Raw genomic sequence first — 17513 nt, 5'->3', positions numbered from 1 at the left:
GAGCTACAAGACCTGTATGGTCTAACTTTCCCAATGTGGTGTGTAAGAGGGGGCTTTAATGTAATAAGGAGGATCTCCGAGAAATTGGGTGTTTCTAGGTTAACACCAAACATGAGGTGTTTTGACGAGTTTATAAGGGAGAGTGGTTTGTTTGATCCCCCTCTTAGAAATGTGGCTTTTACTTGGTCAAGCATTCAAGATGTTCCTATTTGCAAGAGGTTGGATAGATTTTTGTTTCCATCTGAGTGGGACCTTTTCTTCTCTCAAAGTCTTCAAGAGGCACTTCCTAGATGGAACTCAGATCATAGCCCAATTTGTTTGGAAACTAATCCTTTAAAGTGGGGTCCAACTCCTTTCAAGTTTGAGAATATGTGGTTGCTCTATCCTGAGTTTAAGGACAATTTTAGTGCTCAGTGGCAAGAGTGTTCGGTTGAAGGTTGGGAAGGTCACAAGTTCAGAGGAAATTCAAATTTGTTAAATCAAAGTTGAAAGATTGGAATAAAATGGCTTTTGGAGATTTAAGAGAGAGGAAAATTTTCATTCTTTCGGACTTGTAGAATTGATCTAATTGAACAAGAAGGGAACTTGAATCATGATCTGTAATTAGAAAGAACCTTAAGAAGAAGGGAGCTAGAGGATTTGTTGTTAAAGGGAAGAGGTTCATTGGAGACAAAAATCTAGGGTCAAGTGGATGAAAGAAAGAGATTGCAATTCTAAGTTCTTTCATAGAGTGGCCAATGGAAGGTAAAGCAGGAAGTTCATTAAGTCTTTGGTCTCTGGGAGGGTGACTTTAAGCAACATTGAAATTATTTCAGAAGAGATTGTAAATTTCTTTGGGAAACTCTATTCCAAATCCAAATGTGCTTCTTGGAGGGTTGAAGGTTTAGATTGGGTCCCTATTTATGGAGAAAGTGCGGTTTGGCTAGACAAGCCCTTTTCTAAAGAGGAGGTACACTTGGGAGTCTTCCAATTGAATAAGGAAAAAGCCCCTGATCCAAATGGGTTCACTATTGCAGTGTATCAAGAGTGTTGGGATGTGATCAAAGAGGACCTAATGAGGGTGTTTCTAGAGTTCCACACTAATGGATAATAAATCAAAGTACAACTGCTACCTTCATTGCTTTGATGCCCAAGAAAAGTCAAACCTTTAAAATATTAGATTTTAGACCTATTAGCTTGGTTACAAGTTTATATAAGATAATTGCTAAGGTCTTATCAGGCCGTTTACGCAAAGTCCTTCATGAAATAATCTTTGGCTCTCAAGGAGCCTTTGTTGAAAGGAGACAAATTTTGGATGTTGTCTTGATAGCCAATGAAGTGGTGGATGAGAAAAGAAGGTCGGGAGAGGAAGGAGTGGTTTTCAAAATCGATTTTGAGAAGGCCTATGATCATGTGGATTGGAGCTTTTTAAACCATGTGCTAGAAAGGAAGGGGCTCATCCCAAAATGGAGATCTTGGATGAGGGTTTGTTTGTCTTCAATAAGTTTTGCAATCCTAGTTAATGGAAATGCAAAGGGTTAGGTTAAGGCCACTAGAGGTTTGAGACAAGGAGACCCATTTTCTCATTTTCTTTTTACCTTAGTAGCAGATGTTCTAAGCAAGATGATGATCAAAGTAGAGGAAGTTGGGTTAACTGAGTGCTTCATTGTGGGAAAGGATAGGACTAGAGTGTCTTTACTATAGTTTGCAGATGACACCATTTTTTTCTCTAAAGCCTCTCCGGAACATCTTCAAAACCTCAAGCTAATTCTTTTGGTTTTTGGGCAAGTATCAGGATTAAAAATCAATTCAAAAAAAACATCATTTCAGGTATTAATACAAGGCAAGACTTGTTGTCTAGTTTGGCTTCGATCCTACAGAATGTCAAAGTGGCCTTTGTCTTATTTAGGTCTTCCATTAGGAGAGAACCTAAAGACAATAGGCTTTTGGGATCCAGTGGTTGAGAGAATATCAAGGAGGTTGGATGGATGGAAAAAGGTTTTTTTGTCTCTAGGGGAGAGGATTACTTTAATTCAGTCAAGTCTGTCTCACATTTCAAACTACTTTCTCTCTCTTTTCAAAATCCCAATATCAATAGTCTCAAAGATTGAGAAACTGCAAAGGGGTTTTCTTTGCTCTGGGGCAAGGGAAGGGAAGAAAGATCATCTTATCAGATGGGATGTTGTTTGTCGGCCAAAGAAGTTGAGAGATTTGGGTTTCGGGAAGACTTCCTTGGGAAATGGAGGTTCCCTAAAGAAAGGAGTGGTCTTTGGCATAAGGTTATTGCAAGTATTTATGGGACACATTCTAATGGATGGGACGCCAACATGGTGGTTAGATGGTCACACAGATGTCCTTGGAAGGCTATTATTCAAGTTTTCCAGGATTTCTCCCTTTTTATCCGCCTAGTGGTGGGGAATGAGGAGAGAATCTGTTTTTGGGAAGATCTATGATGGGGTAACCAAACTTTGTGCTCTCAATTCCCTGGTCTTTAGAGAGTTATTTCTATAAAAAAAAACCTCACCGTCTCAGTTATCCTTGGCAATTCCTATCCACTCTCTTGGAATTTTAATTTTCGTTGTAATCTTACTGATACAGAAATTGAACTCGTTCAAAGAATCATATCCTTCCTTAGTTCAATGCATTTCTCTCCTTCTGTGGCAGATTCAAGAGCTTGTTCTTTGTCCTCATCAGGCTTGTTTTTTGTTAAATCTTTTTTCTTGGCCTTATCAAATTTCTCAAATCCTATTTTGTTCCTTCCGACCAAGTTTTTGTAGAGTTCAAAAGCCCCTTCGAAGGTTAAGGCCCCTGCTTGGTTAGTAGTACATGGGAAGGTAAATACCAATAACAAGTTGCAATTGAGAAAACCCTACAAATCCCTTTGTCCTCAGTGGTGCATTCTATGCAAGGGAAATGGAGAATCGATCGACCACCTTTTTCTTCATTGTCCTTTAACTATTGGGCTTTGGCACAAGCTCTTCAATCTAGTAGGGTTGGCTTGGGTTCCACCAAGGAGTATTGTGAACATGATGATTATTGCATTTAAAGGTTTGGGGAATTCAATTAGAAGCAAGACACTTTGACAAATCGTTTGCCTCACTTTGTTGTGGATGGTGTGATAAGAGAGAAACGCTACGATTTTTTAGGAAAAGGGGAGATCGAAAGAGATGTTATGGGATTTACTTCATTTAGAGGAGTTCCTCTTAGTGTTTTAAAACTCAATTGGACTACGGTTTGTAATTCAAAAGCTTGAGATAGTTGGGGGTTTTCTTTGTATATAGTTTTATAAAGTTGGGTGTTTTCTCTTTTGATCAGTTTCTATTTTTGTGGGAAGGACTTCTCATCCTTCTCTTGTATCTTTTCTTATATTGATACATTTTTCTCCGTTTCTGATATAAAAAAAAAGGAAATAGGTAAAAAGAAAAGGAAAAATGAATATATAGGGAAACATTGTGAACATGTTGAAGAGAAAAGATAATGAATTGAAGCTCTGGTGTAATTCCCTCTCCGATGAATATTGAAGTAATACTGTAATGAACATATATATTATTCAAAGAACAACATTTCTCATTGTTCAATGCAAGTATACAGTTGTAGTTATGTAGTATCATAGTTTCTTATTAACGTATCATTAGGGAACTTATAGAAACTTGGAACTTTTGGCATAATAATATTTTGAGGCCACGAGTTGGAGTTTAAAACATAAACTTGCATCCAAAAGTTTAGAATATTTTATGGACCCATCACTAATTAGTAAATTATAATGTCATATTCCATTCAGTTGATTTCTTTAGGAACTTTAGCATGTGGAGGAAGGTAATCAAAATCGTGCAGTAGGATTTCAACAATAGAATCAATTTTAGGGGGGCAATGGTCTTTCCTACGTTGTTTTCCATAGCCACTACCAAAGATGCATGAATAGTTAATGTGTGAGATCAAGAAGGGGAAAGGGGTTGTTCGAACCCTCGTTTCTCAAGACAAAACCATGATTGGGAAGATAGGTAGAATGAAGACTTTTTTGGGAGATTGTAATTGCAAACAATTTGCAAGGATATAGTGGATAAAATAATTTGGTCAAACTCAAAGTGTGGTATTTTTTTAATTAAATCTCTCTACTTTTCTTTGTCTAATGGAAGAAGAGATGCTTCAACTTCACAAATTGTTTGGAAGCATAAGGTTCCATCGAGGGGAATCTAGTAAGAGTTTTGTTTTAAGTTGGGAAGATGGAAAAAGGAAGTTTAGGCTCAAACAACGTTCAAATGAAGCAAAAACGTTCATCCTTACTTTGTTGTTGATATGAAAGCAAGGAGGTATCGTTTAGTGTTCCCTGAAGGTAAAGGTATTTTAAGGGTTAGGCCACCTTAGTTGAGAAGCTCAATTCTCTAGGTGTAGTTACCCTTACTGATTCCAAGATTTCCTTTGGATCGATCGTCGTTAAGGTGGAAAGCAGTAGCAAAGTTCCTATGGAGAAAGCAAAAGGGTCCTTTGTTAATGTTTTGAAAGCGAAAGCAAGAAGGTTAGGTGAGGTAGTTTGGCTCCAGTTGAGGGGAAGGGATTTGCTAAGTACGAAGGAGCAATTGGATCGGTGTTTGGTTGGGAAGTGGGGAAAGCCTTCAATATCAGTTCTACATTTGTTGTTGTTAAGGAGTTGGGGGAGATTCCATTGGAACCTAAAAGGGGGAGTGAAGATTGCAAAGTTAGGAGGTGCATTCCTTTTCTTTGAGTTTGAGGACAAAGCAGAGGCAAACAGGGTGTTGAAAAGAGGGTTTCAATGTTTTAAGGAGAAACTTCTGCACTTGGAGAGGTGAGGCATAGAAGTGGGGTGTTTCCAAAAAGGTGAACTCACTAAGGAAGTCTGGGTGAGGATAATGGGTCTCCTGCTTCATTTTTGGAGTCGGGAGGTGTTCAAAAAGATCGAGACAACTATGGGGGTTTATCGCAGTGGATGAAGAAACTTTGTTTTTTCAAAATTTCAATGGGCTAGGATCTTGGAGATTCCAGAAGGTTTAGTGGTCAGGTTCTCTACAAGTGATGGTTGGTTCATTTTGTTTTGTTGTATGACTATGGTGGGAAGCTCCACCAAAGGTGTCAGAAATGGTCCCATTGTTTAGGAGTGGTAGGGGAGAGGCATTGGAGGTTAGGGATGATGGAGGGGTGACACACGAGCGGGCGGTAGGGTGAAACAACTGCAGCCAGATTTGCAGTGTGCAATGGCTGCCATGTCGTGTGGAGGTGGAGAATTTTTGTGAAGAAAGGATGTTGACACTAATAATTCTGATTCTACGTTTGTGGGAAGGTCAAAGAAAGAAGGTGGAAGAGGAAGTGTGGCTAGAGTTTTGAGTGGAACAGAAGCCTAGGGGTTTACAGGCCTTGGGAGAAAGGCGGGTAGGCCTTTAGCCCAAGGGGGTTTTGGTTTGGGACGCGTTTTGGAGGAACAAGAGGTAAGGAGGCCTAGTTCGTTTGTTGAAGTGGATCAAGCCAACGGTGTCTTAAAAGATCCATGGGTGTGGGCCAGTCCAACAAAGATGGGAGTATAAAAGAGGCTAGGGCTTTTGGAGAGTCTAGATTCATAGAGGAGTGGAGGACTGACAAAGAATGATTTGATGGCTCTAGGTTTAGCAACAAGAAGGGAACTCAGTTGTCGATGATACGATGTTCATATCTCACTGACGAAGCACTTTTGCAAGAGACTTCCAGGTACCCAACTCCTTATTCATTTTTCCTTTTGGGGAAGCAAGATCATTCTTCTTTTTCTTCTCTCTCTAGATTGGAAAAGGCACTTGTTACCACTAGTGGTGCGTCTTATGTTGGTTGTGGGACAGACAAGGCAGGAAGGGAGGCAACGCTAGATCCGTTAAGGGTGATTTTGGCGAATGGAGAGGGAAATGGAAGGCTCTTGTTCTTTGGGTATGGATTTGGGGGCTATTGAGGAGGTAACGGGAGCCTTGTTAGAAAAGGATTTGTGGGGCGAACTAGTGGAGGGAGTGGGAATAGACTCTACTGTGTTGGTCTTCTAGTTGTTTAGCTAAGTTTATCCATCGCTTAGGAATGCCAACGAAGGGGTTGGATGGGGAGATTTTGACCTTGCTCAAAAGGATGGAAGAGAGGAAATATCAAAAGGGGAAGATGGTTGGTAGAAGAAAGAAATATCAGAGTCCTCAAGGTTTGAAACAAAATTGAAAAAGTCGGATTGTCCTATGAACTACCTTGGAGTAGGAGGAGAAGAAAGAGGAGGGGAGGGGGGAGGGGGGAGGGGGGCAACGCATCCAATTCTAGATGAAGGATTGAATATTATCCTAGAATGTAAGAGGGACCAATGACAAAGACAAAAGGAAGGTGATAAAGGCCTTGATTAAGAAGTATAAGATGGATCCGGTTTGCTCACAAGAAACCAAGATCTAAAGAGATGTCAAGTGAGCTAGTGCGCAATCTAAGGGTGGGGAGATTCTTAGAGTGGGGTGTTGTGGACTCAAGGGGAGATGTTGGAGGAATTGGGGTGTTTTAGGATAATAGGGTATTGCAATTGGTTGGCATGGAAGTGGGCAAGTTCTCCATCTCGTGTCAATTTAAGAATCACGAGGATGATTGCAGTTGGATTTTTACAGGGGTTTATGGCTCAACCTAGAGGAGAGAAAGAGATTGCTTTTAAGGTGAATTGGGGGTTATAAAGGGGCTTTGGAGTGACCCCTGGTGTGTTACAGGGATTTTAACATGATTAGATATCATGGACAGTGCAATAAAAGAGCGAGATTGAATTCATCAATGAAAATGTTCTCTAAGGTAATTGAGGACTTAAAGTTGAAAGATTTGTCGTTGGTGCAGGGGCCCCTTAACTTGGAGGTGGTTTAAATAATCAATCCATGTCAAGGCTTGATCGTTTTGCAGTATGTTCTCCCTAGACCTGTGTCTGACCATTTCCCCTTACTTCTAGATGGGGGAGGACCGAGGAGAGGCCCATTTCCTTTTATATTTGAAAGTATGTGGCTGAAGGAGGAGTGCTTCAAGGACCTTCTAAAAATGTAGTGGGAGGGGTACAATTTTAGCAGGTCCTCAAGTTTCATTCTGGCTGCAAAATTGAAGGCCTTAAAGTTAAATCTTAAGGAGTGGAACAGAGAAGTTTTTGGCAAAACTAAAGACAGGAAGGCTATGGCTTTGAATCAAGTCGTCCATTAGGATACAAAGGAAAAAACGAATACCCTACCCTTGGAGGAGGTGGAAGCAAGAAAGCAAGCTAGGGAAGATTAAAAAAATGAGTTTTATCATAAGAGATTTCATGGTAGCAAAAATTTAGGGAAGTGTGGCTGAAGGAAGGGGATAGAAATACCAATTACTTTCATAAGATGGCTAATACCCATAGAAGGAAGAATTATGTGTACAAAATTAAGATTAATGGTTCTTAGCACTCTGAGGAAAATGTTGTCAAGGAAGGAGTAGTTAAAGCCTTTCAGTATCTGTTTTTTAATCTAGGGGACTAGAACCCTAGGTTAAATGAGCTACTGTTTGAGAGCTTAGAGGCTCGTGATGTTTTTAAGATTAGAGGAGCCCTTCTCTTAGGAGGAGGTTTTTGGTGCACTATCGAGTTTCAATGGGGATAAAGCATTAGAGTTGGATGGGTTTTCTATGACCTTTTTGCAATTCTCTTAGGATTTTGTGAAGGATGAGGTGATGAGCTTTTTCAAGGATTTCCATGAGCATGGCAATTTTGTTAAAAGCTAGAATGCAACCTTTTTAGTTTTAATTCCAACAAAATGGGGTGTTGAATACTTAAGGATCTTTAGGCCAATTAGTTTGGTGGGTGGGTTGTACAAGAGGCTAGCCAAAGGTGTTAGCCAATAGATTAAGAAAGGTGGTAGGAAAAGTGGTGTCTAAGGCCCAAGAGGCGTTTGTGGAGGGAAGACAAATTCTAGATTTAGTGTTTATTGCTAATTAAGCCATTGATTCAATATTGAAAAATAATGAGTGCAGTATTTTGTGCAAAGTTGACATAGAGAAGACCTATGATCATGTGGACTGGTATTTCCTCCTTGCGATTATGCAAAAAAAATCAGATTTTGGGAGAAATGGATTGGGTGGATCAAGTGGAGCATCTCCACAATAAGTTTCTCTATTTTGGTCAATGGTACTCTATAGGCTTTTCTTAAAGCTCAAGAAGCTTAAGGGAGAGGGATCCTCTCTCGCCCAATTAATACGTGATTGCAATTGAGGCGTTCTGTTGCCTCTTGGAGAGGGCAGTGGATGGAGGGGTTTTCTTGGGTAGTGAGGTGAAGTGAAGGGAACGAGTGGAGAAAGGGTTTAGATTTCCTATTTGTTGGTTTGTCGATGACACCATGGTGTTCTGCCAAGCCTCCCAAGATCAAATGACCTATCTTTTTTCTTTTTTCTTTTTTTCTTTTTTATAAGTAAAGGATCAAATGACCTATCTTTGTTGATTGCTTAAGTGGTTTGAGGCCATTTTGGAGTTGAGAATAAATTTAGATAAAAGTGAATTAATTCACATCGAAAGGGTGGAAAATATTGATGACTTTGCTTATGAGTTTGGTTGTAAGGTGGGTAGTCTCCCGTTCACTTACTTGGGCCTACCTTTGGATGCACTGTTTAAATCAATAGCAATTTGGGATGGTGTGGAAGAGTAGTTCCATAGAAGGTTGGTTATGTGGAAGAGACAATACATTTTAAAAGAAACCCAAACTTGGAGTACTTTGTCTACCTTACCCATTTATTTTATGTCTTTGTTATGCATACCAAGGTCAGTTAGATTGACACTAGACCAGATTCAAAGGGATTTTCTTTAGGGAGGTAGGGCTTTGGAACGGAAACCACATCTAGTAAAATGAGCGATTGTTTGCTTAGATAAGAAGAAAGGGGATCTGGGAGCTAAGTGTCTTTCAACTCTTAGTAAGGCTCTCCTTTGCAAATGGAATTAAGGATTTGCGAATAAGAAAGAGGTCTTTTAGAATCAAGTAATCGGAGGAAAATATGGGGAAGAAAGGGTTGGTGCTCTCGAGATGTGAGAAAGGTATATGGTGTTGGATTGTGGAAAGTGATAAGGATTAGGACGTTGCAAATGATGGGATCTCTTTTTTAGTGGCTAATCGACGGAAGGTGAGATTCTGGAACAATAAGTGATGTGGGGATTCTCCTTTGTGTGTGTCCTTCTCATCCTTGTTTGTTTTAGCTGACTCAAATGAGGCACAAGTGGAGGATATTTAGGATTCCTCGACAAAAGGGAGGAAGGGAGGAAGGGGGGAAGGAGGGATGGAATCCTTGTTTCCATAGACCCTTTAATAATTGAGAGGTGGGTGCGGTTGCATGGGAAAAGAGTGTGGGAATGTGGAAGACACGATACTTTGGACCGAAACAAAGAGTGGCAAGTTTTCTATCAAATCTCTTTACAATGCCTTACAATCGTGCAGCTCCATTTCTTTCTCTTCAAGAAGCATTTGGAACTCCTGGGTGTAGCCTAAGATTAGCTTTTTTGCTTGGGAGGTAACGTGGGGTAAAGCTTTTAACCTTAGATCTAGTTCAAAAAAGAGGATGAGCCCTAGCAAATAGATGTTTTATGTGCCATGAGAATGAAGAGACCATAGATCACCTTCTTATTCACTATGTCAAAATAAAGGTTTTATGGGAGCTGCTCTTTTCTTTAACCCGGTCTCTTGGGTGCTTCCTTCGTCGATCAAAGATACTCTACTCGGTTGGCATGGTTCTTTTGTGGGCAAAAAACATAAGAAGGTTTGGAGAACAGCTCCCTTACACATCTTTTGAATAGTGTGGAATGCAAAGAATAGAATGGCCTTCAATGATGACATGTTTTCGATCTAGAGACTAAAAAGTTCTTGTGTTCACTCCCTTTGGCTAAAGACAAAGTTGTTTATAGATAATTATCCTCTAACCTTAGTTTTGTTGATTGGTTGGGCTCTTGTTGAGGTTGTTTAAGCCCCTTCTGTTTGGTTATTCCTTTTCCTCTTTTTATCATTTTGGCGAGGGGTGTATAGGTATTATATACCTTGAGTCGCTCTTTTGGCGTCTCTTATTAATATATCTTTTTCTATATCTATCAAAAATAAGGTTCCATCAAGAGTTGGCTTTTTTCTTCGGAAGCCATTTAAGTATGGATATTGACATTAGATCAACTCAAAACAAGAGGACAAAATATGTCGAATAGATGCTATATGAGTAAAGGAGAAGAAAGAAAATATTGATCACGTCCTCCTTCACCGCTTGAAAGTAGTCATTTGTGGCCAAATGATTTACACTCTCTTTGAAATAGAGTAGATAATTCGCTCATCAATATGGAATGCCCCCTTGAGCTAGCATGGACCCCAAAAGAAGAAGAAAGTTTGAAGAGTTGCTCCCCTCTGTCTAAAACCATAGCAAAGGAGAAAAATGAAAGAGCAATAGGGATGGTTGCATAAATTCAAGCTCACCACTAAAATCTCCAGAAGTAACACATGCACCTGTTTGACTCAAATTGCACCATCACAAAATACGTAACACTTGAGCAGATTCTAGAGGAGTTCTTTCACATAAGACTTGAATTTCATGAGAAAAGAAAGTTAGTTCTATTGGACAATCTTGAAATGAAGCTGTTGAAACTAGAAAACAAATTTAGGTTTTATGTTTGTGGTTGTAAAAGGAGAGAACATTATTCTCAGCAACAGAAAAACAGTTGATTTTTTCCATGAGTTGCATCAGAAAGGTTTCACTCCTTTCCCAAAGAAATCCAAGAGTCAAAATTGATGTTGCAGGAGTTACTGATAGTACAGAAGAAGCTCAAGAAAACTCAGAGGTTGTCAGCAAAGGAGAAGTATGGGTTACTAATTATGAGTACCTACTATCCATGGCAATTGGAACTTTGACACTTGACAAGGTTCAGGAGAGGTGTGCTGAATTTACGAAAATATAATGGCATGAATGGATGCAAAGAAGGGTAAATTTTTAGTCAAATCCTTCTACACTCTCTCAAGGCAAGAAACATTTCCAATGGGAGCTATTTGAAATTTGATGACTCTAGCAAAAGTGGAGATTTTTGCTTAGAAAGCTTCTTGGGAAAGGTTTTGACTTCGGCCCTACTGCAAAGGTAAGGATACCCTTGGTGAACCAATCTTTTCTTTGTAAAGAAGATGAAGAGTTAGTTAATCCCATCCTTCTGCATTGTATCAGAGCTAGGGTCTTTTTTTTTCCTTTTTTTTATAAGTATCAGAGCTAGGGTCTTATGAAATTTGGTGTTTTCCCTGTTCAAGGTTGCAAGAATGATGCCACATTCAGTAAAAGAAACCCTCTTAGGGCAGCATGCTTCTTTTGTAGGGGGGGAAAAAGTTTGGAGGGTTATCCTGTTGCACGTGTTTAGGTCTTTATGAAAGGGGAACCGGAAATCATTCGAAAGCAAAGCAATGCCATATCAAACACTTAAATCCACGTTTTTTGTAATATTGTGCTGTGGGTGAAGAGGTACATGGATGGAGGTCCATGATGGATTTTATAGATTAATTAGAGTCTTCATGAAGGGACTTAATGTTTTTTATGTCTCCTCCCTTCTTACTTCACCTCTTGATGTCCTTTATATACATCCTATGTACTTTGATATGCTTTTTGTTAGGCACTATTAATATGGTTTTTGTTTGCCTATTAAAAATAAATAAATAAAATAGAAGCAAAGTCAGTGCTAAGGCTTTCACATGTAAAATGTTATCATTAACATGATCTTTGTAGAAAAATTCTACAATAATTGCACTTTTGGTACAGTCATAACGTTTTTTTTTTTTTTTTGTTAACGTTTTTTGACAGACAGACAAATATATATATTAACATCGCAAATCAAAAAGGGTGCATTAAGGCTCACAGGAAAGATACAAGGAGCACCAAACAACAATTGAAAAAAAAGCTTCCTTCTTATTATCTAGAACCCAAACAATCAACTAAATTTAAAATAGACATTGAATTCACATCAATGGGCCTTTCAGTAAATCATAATTTGGATGGTTTCATGCTTGAAAACCAAGCACAATAGCAAGTAAACTCCTTCTGAAGAAAGTATTCCAACCTTATCAGTTTCCCACATAATAACTTAAGGGGTTGTAGTGATAGAATCTATTGTTTTTTGGCTAGCCTTGTTCTATGAGAAGTCTTTATGGCCAACCAAGGGTGTCTTAGATCATTAAACAAACAGTTTAATCATGCAACAATGTGCCATCTTATAAAATAGTGCTAGTAGAGAAATTTTAGGACTTATTGCATGAATAGAAGACTTTTGTCTAGAGATGATTCAGATCAAAATCAACAAAGGAGCACAACTAGAAGATAGAATTGTAGGAAATACGAAGAAAATGCTTACTGGAATGTCAGCAGTAACAGAAGGCTGTTGGCCAGCCTGATGAACCGGTGTAACTAGGGCACCACTCTGACTTCCAGATGACAACCAAGGCTGTCCCCCAACAGGTGCATGCATTTGAGATATTGGTTGAAACTGCGCTGATGCATTAATAGTACTTTGTGGCTGGCCAAAAGAAGCTGGTGCAAACTGAAACACAGAATCAGGAAAACAAGTACCATAAGTAATGAAGGTACACCAAAATCAAGGTATGAAAACAATTTAATATTTGTAAGATCGTACAGTATACGATGATGAGAAAGGCATTCCTGGGCCAGCCAGACCAGGCATATGACTATTTAAAGGGGGAGCAGTTTGATTAGGCTGCGGCGAGCTGGAAGTAAGAGGTCTGTTTTGCTGAATGTATGGCATGGGAATTGGCTGTGATGAAGGTGCCATGGGACCAGGCTGGTTTGGCCTAGGTGGTAACTGCTGCATAGCTTGAGAAAACTGCGGCGGCTGATTTTGACCAGAAGGCCCTCCCATATTTGGTGAAGAAATATTTTGTCCAATTGGCCGAAATTGTTGAGAAGCTGCTGGAATGAACGGATGTCCTTGTTGTCCCGGAACCGCAGGTCGAAACTGTAGCAAATAGATTTGCATATAATGCACTTGTTAAAGCCACATGAAAGAACAGATGAAAAGAGTTACCATACTATACAAAGGGAAAGAAATTTACCTGCATAGATAATGGTGGACCAAAATTTTGAGGCCCCAAGGATCCAACTGCAGGAGGCCGAAGTGGCTTTTCCAAACAGAGGGGGAAGGAGAGAAGCAAAAAGAAACAGAGAGAGAAAGAGAAAGAGAGAGAGACGGTGATTCAGAGCCAGGAAAGAAAAACAGCAAAATGATTTAAACAGAAGAAAATATCAAGTACAACAAAAATAGGAAAAAACTGATCCAATTGACTAAAAACTCAAGCCAAAAGTGAAGTGCTATTTCCATATTCTAAGCAATTCAGCTTAAAAATGGCTCTCACTGAATCAGACCTTGTCAAGAACAATATAATAAAAATTGATTAGTTATCTCAACACTTGGTGAGGTTTTAATTTAATAAAACCTTGACCGGATTTAGCTTATTCAAGATGTGAATCCCCTGGGATGATTCAACTTTGATACAACTAATTGATAAACATGGGTCAATAATAATACAGTTTAAATATCATACATCGGCGGAACTTGTTTCAAGTTGAGCCAAGTTGAAGTCTTGCCACTCAATCTAAGATAAATGATAGAATCAGATTGGAAGTACCTGTGCCCCAGAAGATTGAGGATTATTGGCCATTCCAGCACATAGGCAAGCCTCTTCAAAAAGCTGCAAAAACAAGAATGTCACTAGAATACCATCCAATCAAAGAATGTTGTGGTACAAGGCTTTGAAAATTGATTAAGGATCAGGAAAATTGCTAGTGCAGATGCATAAATGAGAGAGAACACTAGCATCCAACCATGCCCAAACTATGTAAGTTAGCTTAATTGGATGAGTGACTCATCACCTACATAGCATGAACAAACACAAAATTTTGCATCTTCCATGCATTGTTATCAAACAGACAACCAAATAAAACTACTGTCTTACTAAGAAACATCAAGTCAAAAATACTTTTTTTTTTATAAGTAAAAGCAATTGTATTAAAAAGAAAAGAGTATACACAATGTATATAAAAGCAACCAAAAAGCAAAAAGACACAAATACACAAAAACATACAACCGCACCCTACGAAGTTTCTAACCAATCCACAAAATCAAGCATTGACATAGAGTCATCCCCAATGTACAATCTAACCCAATCCCAAAATAGATACAAAAAAAAAACTTTTTAAAAGAATGATCTAAACTTTCACAAATCTCAAAGGCTCTCCCTCCAAATGGTTCAAAAAAGGCATAAAGGAACAACCTTCCAAGCTTTTTTTCTTTTTCTACCAACAAAAGAGCCTTCCTAACTCAAGAGCAACCCTCTCACCTAAGAGTGCATCACCCACTGCATACCAAATAAAACAAAAAATCAGCTGCCACAAAATACGAGCTTTCAGACAATGAAAAAGAATATGATCACTTGTTTCTTCTTCTTTATACATGTAATATCTATTAAGCATCTTCCAATCCCTCTTTTTGAGCTGATCCTAAGTCAAAATATTGGCCCAAGTTGCCTCCCAAGCAAAGAAACTAACTCTAACAGGAGCCCAAGAGTTCCAAACTATACAATGAGGGAAATGATTTGCTCTCTTACTAGCCAAGGAGGAGTAGAATGACTTAACTAAAAAAACACCACTCTTTGTGTCCATCCACTCCACTATGTCCTCAAAATCCGTAAAAAGGGAATGATCATGCAGACTCCCAAATAAGTTGTCTACTTCCTCCAACTCCCATCACTCAACTGTCTAATAAACCTAGGATTCCAACTACCACCATCCCAAACATCAACCATCTGAGCATCTTTAGAGGAAGCTATAGAAAAAAGATTCAGGAAAGCATCCCTCAACTGCAAATCCCCACACCATACATGAAAGGTTTCTTCCTTTTTTCCCTTAACACTCCATAATGTTCTAACAAAGGAAGAATGTACATATATACTAGTGAAACACATGAATTGCGTCTGCTATTTGAATATGCTGGCTATATTTGTTGTTTCGGCATGCTACACATCTAAAAAATACAATGCAAAACAGCATATATGTGATACCACCTCCCAATAGAGCTTCACTGGATAAAACATCTCACAACCACTGTTCCTTAGGTACCAAATTCATACCTGTCTCCCCATCTCCCAATCATTTATGGAAATTCAATCTGTATTTGACACAATATAAAATATGTCCTCATTTATTTCCCCTCATAAGAAATGCCTTAGCTTCTTATTAGTTATTACCATACCAAGAAACTGGCTACAGCAATTCACAAGGATATGGATTTAACCAGAAGCTATTTCCAAAGATCCTTATTCTGGGATATACCATGCCCTACACAAGAGGATCATAGAAGTTAACACTCTGTATTAGAGTAATACACTTCTATAATCTCTGTTGTCTTGCCCTTGAGGCCTGGTTCAAGTGGCAAAGGGTAGGGATGGGTTTATAGGAGGTTCCAGGTTCAAGTCCCAATGAGGACAAAAAAAGGAAAAAAAAAAATACCTAAATCAATGCCAAACTGATACTACATATGTTTAAGCATTAACTAGAGACTCTCTCAAAATAACTATTGCCAAGCCATTTAACCCCAAAATGAAATCATTACCACACCCTATATGAAAAATAAATAAATTCACTTTGCAAGAAATTGGATAGACCACTAGTAAGATTGAGTTCAACTTAAATCCAAGAAAGGACCCATCCACGAAAGGACCCCATCGACGATTTTGTGAACACGTCACAAACACCCATTGACCAGAAAATACAAATCTTCTTTTGCTTAATTTAAAATGTGATTATAGAAATAATACATTGCAACCCAACTTCAACCCTTTTCGAATTTAGACTTCCAGGAAAAAGTTATTAGACTCTAAACAGAATTAATTAGTTTATAAGCTTTTGTAAAATCATAAGACAAAATAATCCATTCAGGACTACACGATTCTAAACAATAACATGATAAAGACTCTGGCCATTCTGAGAATGAAGGTTCTTTAAATTTGTAACTACAATCGGATCCCACTGAGAACGAAAAACAGAACCCTAGAAATTCTAACATTCGCCTCCGGATAAAACTCTGCTTGCTCCATGTGGAGAATCAATTCAAGAAACGGATAAACTTCATGCACTAACAACGGCATATCTCGCACGCCGAGCTCTCCATTGGAGGAGCAGAGAACCGTAACAACAGAAATTGGCGTGCGTGCGAGTGTGTCTCCACGCAACCAATTCCACCAATACTTCCAAAACAAAATCAAGATTTTCGAACCGAAAATCCAAATCAAATCCAATTCTAGGGTTTCTACACAACGAATTAGGGCTCGATACGGATAGCAAGAAACATGCGCAGCGGGCTTACCTGAAAGAAGATCGGAGCAAAGATGATTCAGGCAGAGCGCAGCGGCGAGTCGGTGAGAAGGAGAGCTAGAGGTGTATAAACCCTAAGGACCCAGTTGCATCCGAGTCGCAACTATTAAGCATGGGTTTGCACAAGGAGACTTGCACACGCGCACTGCATTCTAGTCCGGGCCCACCACCTCTATATACCCATATAATTTGTGTTAAAAGACCTTAAAAGCTGTTTGTTTTTTTTTTTACCTTTTTTTTATTTTAATTTGATGGTAAAGTTTTCTCTTTGTTTCGTTTTCTAGAAGGTGAAGCTGTTTTGGATGAAGCCTTGATCATCCTAATTCCTATATTATATTTAATTTTTAATTTTATTTTTTTTACATTTATATTTATATTGATCATAAAAAGTGAATAAAGTGATGGCTTACTACACTATTAAAATATATTTCTTACTTAAATTCATTATTTATTAATTTAAGATGGAATAAAATAATAATTTATCTTATATAACCATTATTATAAACAAATAAAATTATATTTAGAATTTATTATTTTTACATAATTTTATAGTTTTATTTTAAAGCCAGTTTAATAGTATGGACCATCAATATGTTTGTTTAAGTGGTGTTTGTTTTTTTTTTGCTTTTTATTTAAAGCAATTTGTTTTCAAATTTTAGGTCGTTTGTTTTTCTACTTTTTCATTATTTATTGTAAGCTTTTTGTTAAATAAAAAAAATCAATATGTTATTTTTTCTAAATAGAAAAAATAACATTTTGATTTTTTTTACTTTTTAATACTTAATAGAAATAAAATACTAAAAAAATAAACAACCTAATATTTAACACTATTAAGCATTAAAGTTCTATTTAGAATTAAGTAAAAAAACAAATACCACCTAAGTCAATGAAAATAATATTACATGTTGTTTAACATTATGGATCCTATATTTGAATTCAATATGATTTCTAATAATACGGTAGATAAAAAAGGTTTGAGGAAACACGTGTGGTGTTTTGGCCTAACTTCTACCTTTATGTGATAATTCAACAATATTGGTGTCATTTTTTAAAGGAATAGACAAATTTAGTTGATATTTTCACAATGTTTTGAGTAACCATATTATCATATAACACATGTTATTCAATTATCAATTTATTTATCTTGGGAAGTTTCTCTGTTACTAGTT

General features: G+C 38.0%; 1 protein-coding gene across 2 annotated transcripts in view; it reads right to left on the bottom strand.

Annotated features, from left to right (window-relative positions):
• The window catches only part of LOC117905955 (pre-mRNA-processing protein 40A), a 40115-nt gene extending 23648 nt beyond the window's left edge, over window positions 1-16467 (bottom strand). The window contains exons 1-5 of one of the 2 annotated variants that reach the window (XM_034818849.1): window positions 16337-16467; window positions 13602-13664; window positions 13029-13094; window positions 12593-12931; window positions 12314-12499 (exon numbers count right to left, since the gene is read on the bottom strand). In XM_034818849.1, the coding sequence (XP_034674740.1) occupies window positions 12314-12499; window positions 12593-12931; window positions 13029-13094; window positions 13602-13634 (624 nt within the window). In that variant the 5' untranslated portion in view covers window positions 13635-13664; window positions 16337-16467. The remainder of the gene's footprint in view (window positions 1-12313; window positions 12500-12592; window positions 12932-13028; window positions 13095-13601; window positions 13665-16336) is intronic. The other variant, XM_034818850.1, reaches the window with a different exon arrangement.
• Between the last annotated feature and the right edge of the window lie 1046 nt (window positions 16468-17513).

The sequence above is a fragment of the Vitis riparia genome, chromosome 18 (assembly GCF_004353265.1).
Source record: "Vitis riparia cultivar Riparia Gloire de Montpellier isolate 1030 chromosome 18, EGFV_Vit.rip_1.0, whole genome shotgun sequence".
NCBI lineage: Eukaryota > Viridiplantae > Streptophyta > Magnoliopsida > Vitales > Vitaceae > Vitis > Vitis riparia.
This window is presented reverse-complemented; position numbering and strand designations above follow the sequence as displayed.